Below are 6,594 nucleotides of genomic sequence, written 5' to 3' on the forward strand. Positions count from 1 at the left end.
CAAAATAAAAATAAGATAAGTTTAAGTACTAATTAAAACTATTTAGTACTATTGGAACTTGTGATATACATGTAGGTATACTATAGTTAGAAGGATGTAGGTACCTCTGTGAGCTCCTAGGATGAGGATAGGATGGACTTCATATTTTTTCATGGCAAGCCGCTTCCTACAAATGTCTTTCTTATTTGGAGACACCCTAGTAATGTCTTGCCAAAAATCTACAACACACTAACTCAAGTAGTCATTCTTATGCTTCCGACCACCAAAAGAATATTTGAAATTTTCTCCCTTTATGTCAACATGGTGTATCTTCATATTCCCTGGATGAATACAAAGAGCTTTTTCAACTTTTTTGTCACTAATTTTTGTTATCAGCAATCATGTGTAATGCTTCTCTCTTTGCAACCAACTTATCAACATTGTGCACTCCTTTCACGACATAACCTAAAGATCTCTTTGAATTCTCCCACAATCATCACTCGTCAATACCGTATGATTCAAAAGTTTAGTCACATCCACTACCTATTTCATTACTGGATGCCGCAAAATCTTTCCCAAAATTTCAGTCCCCTCATACTCATGTCAAGGTTGTTAGTCACTAGCTTGAAATGTCACACCATAGATAATGCTAAGTGCCGCCTATTCCTTTGAGAGCATAATGGTTGTATAGAGCAAGATTCCTCTTCAGCTACCTCAGCACTATTGCATCGTGGGAATGAACTGCCGACTTGATTTAGTAATGTCTTAAGATTCCATTCCAATCTCCATCCTCTAGAAAAACTCGAATTTCATTATGAATTCATGTCTTGCTTAGCATTGTATGAAATTTACTTGTTAAGGATACAACAGTTCAGAGAATAGTTCTAGATATATAGGTAGCATGCATACTACTATGGATTTAGAGTACATATATTCACTTAAACTACATATTAAGTTACTTGATGGATTCAGATTTCATACATTCACGCAAACAGGCAAATCAAGCTATAAAATTTGCAATGTATCTAGAAAATATGTTGCACCTTGTTTTATGGAGAAAGGATCTACACAATTGACAAAGTGTATTGGACACGTGAGATGGACACGTGAGAGGGAGGGAGAGAGAGCAGGTAGTAGCAGCTTGCTATTGGCTATTGATGTCAAGACAAAAAGAGGGAGAGAGGGAGAGCATAGCCAAAGCATAAACCTCTGTGTGCGTGCGTGCGTGCGTGTGTGTGTGTGTGTGAGAGAGAGAGAGAGAGAGAGAGAGAGAGAGAGAGAGAGAGCCATACACAATGCCAAGTGCTGCCTATTCCTTTGAGAGCATGATGGTTGTATAGAGCAAGATTCCTCTTCACCTGCCTCAGCATTGTCGCACTCTGGGGGGGGTTGAACTGTGGACTTGATTAGTAATGTTCTGAGACTCCATTCTAATTGAAGCAGAGAGCTCCATTCTAATTGAAGCAGAGAGCTCCATCCTGTAAAAAAAACCCAAATTTCATTATAAATTCATATCTTTCTTGCCATTATATAAAATTTACTTGTAAAGGATACAACAATTCAAAAAATAGTTCTAGACGTATAGGTAGCATGCATACTACAATGGATTTAGAGTACATATATTCACTCAAACTACATATTAATCTGTATAATTTACTTGATGGATTTAGATTTCATATATTCACGCAAATAGGCAAATCAAACTATGAAATTTGCAATGTATCTAGAAAACATACTGCACTTTCTTTTGTGGGGAAAGGATTTACACAATCAACATAGTGTATTGGACAGGTGGGACAGGTGTTAGGGAGGGAGAGAGAGTAGGTAGCAGCTTGCTATTGGCTATTGATGTCAAGAAAAGAAGAGGGAGAGAGGGAGAGCATAACCACAGCATGGACCTGTGTGTGTGTGTGTGTGTGTGAGAGAGAGAGAGAGAGAGAGAGAGAGAGAGAGAGAGAGAGAGAGAGAGAGAGAGAGAGAGAGAGAGAGAGCAAGAGGGAGAGAGAGATATAGAGAGCATAGCCAAGCACAGACCGGTGTGTGTGTGTGTGTGTGTGTGTGTGAGAGAGAGAGAGAGAGAGAGAGAGAGAGAGAGAGAGCAATCCATGTCACATGATCCTCTGAGCTAAGGGAATCTGTGAGACGTACTTAACTACGTTTTTTTAAAACCAAACAGAGTACTTTTTTGACACCCTTTCATGCTTTTATCCACCTGCCTTTTGCGAGGGAGAGAACTTATAGATGCAATCGAAAGTAGAAAGACAACGAAACTCCCCTTCCATGAAAAATGAAATGCAAGCCAACAAGAGAGAGCTTTGGTTGAACACATGTAAAAGGCCATAAATTTTAGAGTGGTACCCGTGGATGACTTGCATTGCTTTTATTAGAGTCGAAGTCATTCTATTCTCATCCGAACTTACACTACTTGGATACTTGGAGTGACTTACAAGCCATTATTATTAATTATCTTCAAAGTCTCCTTAAGTGCTCAGCGGGGCACCTGTTCTACATGTCGGCGCAGATTTTTGTTCATTTCACATTTGGTCCGTCTTAACAACCAAGCCACATGCCCACGAAATTCATCAACGATTTTCAACGGTGGCTTAATTAAGCGCCAAATTAAAGTCAAGTCCAAACTTAGCCAAATGAGTTTTACGTCGACTCACGAAGGCCGCGTGTTCAGCACCAGCAACGGCACCACCACGCGCGCGATCTTTCTCTCTTTTTTTTGCATATACTTTGTAGTAATAACAAGCCTGCCGGCAATCCGGAAACCGCCGCCGCACGCAACGGGATGCGGGAGCGACGCCTCCCCCGCATGATCTTGTCATGGCCGACGTCAATCCCTTGTCATCGATCTCACCACGATGATGCTGCTGGTCGTGTTAAAAGCGCAAACACGACTTTGGGTTAAAAACCCATAATTAATCTCTCCCTAATCTCTCTCTCTCTCTCTGTCACACACACACACACGCACACACGCCGAAACTGGGGTAAAGCTTGCTACCACGTCCAAATATAAAGCTGCTCTTTTGCACCCTTTCTGGCTTTCTTACCAAACTACAACTTAACCCTACAACCAGCTCTGATCTCTCTCTCTCTGTCTCTCTCTCTCACACTCACACACACACACGCACACGCACACGCACACGCACACGCACACGCACACGATTGATTAACCTCATTTCTGCTTAACGGTTTATGACCAGCTTTGCGCTAGCCCACACGCTCATGTTTTGGCAGGTTGTCTGATGCCGCGCTTCAACGCCGTGCACAAGTAAGCTTCTCAAATCTTGGATTCGGTAAGACTTTATAATAAATCTTTGGTAATTCCACCCTCTCTAGCGCCTTAATCAATAAATCGCTAAGTTCTGGTAGAGTAAGACGAAATTAGGGCTGAGTGAGACATGTTTAGGGTTGATCGATCCGGTGTAGTCATGTAATGTTCAAAAGAGAAATTTCGATCTAATGCAAGGGATATCAATGTTCTTTTTTTTGGTTGTTGTTGAAATGCTCAATTGGATCAGGAGATGGCCACCAGCACTTCTTCAAGTTCTCCATGTGGTGCATGCAAGTTTCTGAGGAGGAAATGTGCTCCGGAGTGCATATTTGCACCTTATTTTCCCCCGGATCAGCCACTCAAGTTCGCAAATGCGCACAAAATCTTCGGGGCAAGCAACATAGCCAAGATTCTCAATGAGCTACATCCACAGCACAGGGCAGCTGCAGTGAACTCTCTTGCTTATGAAGCAGAGGCAAGGATCAAGGACCCAGTCTACGGATGCGTCGGCGCAATCTCATATCTGAAGCGCCACATAGAAGTATTAGAACAGGAGCTTAGAGCTGCACGCTCGGAGCTTGCAAGGTACATGGGAATAGGGTTAGTCAATGAACACAGGACCTCGATCAATCTACAGACAGGTACAAGCGATCCTATGGTAGTAAGTACTCATGAGCAGGCTATAAATATGCCTGTGCAGCTCAATGATCTAAACCTTAGCTCAAGAGCAGATCAAATATGGCTGCTTGGAAGTGATCAGCAACAGCCTATCTATGAGGCTGAGTTCATTGGCAACAGCTTGGAAGCCATGCAGCTGGCCCGTGCAGCAGGCCATTTTCGAGCCGCTAGAGCAGTTGCAGGACCCATTCGTGATGGTAGAAGCACCAGCAGTGGTGAAGGAGCCAGCAACATCAGCAGTCTATCCTCTCCTTGACACATATCAACACAAATTTATCCCACAGTGATAGCATGATAGTCTCCTTCCTCACCTTCCAATTATGCTTTGCGAATACATCCCATTCATTTTCGAACCTAACTGTCAACCTTTAAATGATGACTCTGTTTTCCTCTTCCTCTTTTGGGTCATGCGCTTAGGTGAATGACTCTCTCAGTTTTCTCTATATCCTTCATGAGTTAATGCATGGTTAACGTTATGACCTTTGAAATCTTATGCTAAAATTCTTTTTATCAGCTCTTTAATAAAAAGATATTTTCAAGTTTTAACATTATGCTCACAAGGTTTTTGGAGCCACACATGTTACGGCTTCTTGTTGAGTAGATGATAGCACTACATGAAACACACTACTACTTGAGTACGTCTCTCACACACACATACATACACAGCCCCCCCTTTACACACACACAAATCCCTTTACACACTACTTGAGTATGTCTCTCTCTCACTCTCACAAACACCCCCTTTACACACACACAAACACTGAAAGATCTACTTTGGTAGGTAGATTTTCCAAGGTCATTGTTAATTATTTGCATCTTTTTTGTTCACCTAATGAGATTTAGCCCTCCGGAGGAATTTGAGTTAATATGGTAGGTTTGTGATTCATGTATAATAGCTTGTGATGTGTCACCCACCAATACTCTCTCTCCATCAAGGAGAGAGGCAAAGCAAGATTCTAACAAGCTTAGGAATGAGACTATAAAAGTAACCATGCACATATGTGTTTACGACTTTATTCTCTACCAAGGGGGCTAACAAAGCAGGTGATGTTCCACGAAGGATATAGACCGCTTACAAAGGTCTTTTAGCAGTTTAAAGTTGCGACCAACCTTTTTTTTATGCCCATGAATATGAGAGTATATGGTTTGGCATGCACATAATGAAAGAATCCATGGCATTCTACTACAAGTAGTTTGTAGATTGTGTACTTTAACATGATAGAGGCCCTTGCAAAATCCTTTATTGACACCACCACCTCTTTATACCATGCCAAAAACAATGGTGCTTCACTTGGGCGATCTATGGCGACAAGACCACTAACACATTTTGGAAAAATTGGAGTACCCAATACGTGCCAGATGAGGAGTGCATGTTAGAGAAGATATTAAAATCTGGATCTCACCTACCAAAACAACCATGTGATGGAAGGGAGTAGTTTTGGTAAGCCTATGCAGTGGTTTTGCACATATATATTGGAATGTTTTCAAGTAAGTATCCATAGGTTCATTTGTTGGAAATAGCATTTTGTGCTCTATTATCCTTTATGAGGAGTAACCATTATGATGAGCACCCAGGCACCCGATAGGTCCCAATTTAGACACGGGGATGGTGGCCAAATGGTCAGGAAACAATTCATCTAAACTTGGCACTTTACCAAATGGTTAGGAAATAGTTCATCTAAACTTGGCACTCTACCAAGAAGGATGGTGGCCAAATGGTTAGGAAACAGTTCATCTAAACTTGGCACTCTACCAAGAAGGATGGTGGCCAAATGGTTAGGAAACAGTTCATCTAAACTTGGCACTCTACCAAGAAGGATGCATGCTTGTGCAGACTGTGTGACTACATTAGTTAGTGTTGGACCAACAAACCAAGGAGACATTGTTCTCGAGTTGCGAGGCATGTTTGAGGTTCCAGACAGTCTCATATCCCTGGAAAACCTACGGGGATATAGTCATTTGGTCATTTTAAACCAAGTCATGGGTTGGCCCACCAACGTGGCCGACCTACATCTATGTCAACCCTAGGCACTATATATATAAAGTAGTTGTTGAGCATGCATTGCAAGCTTGGAGTAGCTATGATGGATCATAACATGAAGCTGAAAGTATGATTAGTATCCTCCCTCACCTTCCAATTATGATTTGTGAATACATCCCATTCATATTCAAACTGAACTGTCAACTTTATGTTTTCCTCCTCCTCTTTCCGGGGTCATGGTTAACATTATGATCTAATTAGAATCTTATGCTAAATTATTTTTATCGGTTCTTTAATAAAAAGATATTTTCAACTTTTAACATTATTGCCCAAGAGATAACGTCGAAACTTCTTCACTGAATAAATCATTCTAATTGCTGCCTCCTGCTGCTCTGTGTAGAATAATTCTTTTCTACTTTGGACAGCATCTGGCTGGCATAATAAACTAGTCGGAACCATCCATCATCAGATTCCTACATAAGCACACTTCTGATTGCCACATCTGATGCATCAACAAAGACATGGAATGGTTTGGACCAATCTGGTGGTTGAACAATTGGAGCAACTACCAACATCAATTGTAAATATTGAAAATCTTGCTAATAGGCATCCATCCATTCATACAGAACATCCTTCTTTGTGAGACGATACATCAAAGAAGCCACATCCACCAGAT

The 6,594-nt window shown here is 41.4% G+C and overlaps 1 protein-coding gene across 2 annotated transcripts; it reads left to right on the forward strand.

Moving 5' to 3' along the window:
* Positions 1-3,127: 3,127 nt before the first annotated feature.
* On the forward strand, positions 3,128-4,328 carry LOC147619090 (protein ASYMMETRIC LEAVES 2-like). 2 transcript variants are annotated; one of them, XM_086774542.1, is made up of 2 exons: positions 3,128-3,281; positions 3,507-4,328. In XM_086774542.1, exon 2 carries the CDS (start codon positions 3,510-3,512, stop codon positions 4,191-4,193), a length of 684 nt encoding a protein of 227 aa, XP_086630668.1. In that variant the 5' UTR covers positions 3,128-3,281; positions 3,507-3,509; the 3' UTR covers positions 4,194-4,328. The 2 variants fall into 2 exon arrangements, with proteins under 2 accessions (XP_086630668.1, XP_086630669.1); XM_086774543.1 differs by having other exon boundaries at positions 3,153-3,256.
* Positions 4,329-6,594: the final 2,266 nt, after the last annotated feature.

The sequence above is a fragment of the Cibotium barometz genome, chromosome 34 (genome assembly GCF_041138505.1).
Source record: "Cibotium barometz isolate CiBa-2024 chromosome 34, ASM4113850v1, whole genome shotgun sequence".
Taxonomy (NCBI): domain Eukaryota; kingdom Viridiplantae; phylum Streptophyta; class Polypodiopsida; order Cyatheales; family Cibotiaceae; genus Cibotium; species Cibotium barometz.

What these genes read in the sequence shown, in the direction of transcription:
- LOC147619090 (XM_086774542.1), top strand. Translation starts at nt 3,510, where the DNA reads ATGGCCACCAGCACTTCTTCAAGTTCTCCATGTGGTGCATGCAAGTTT.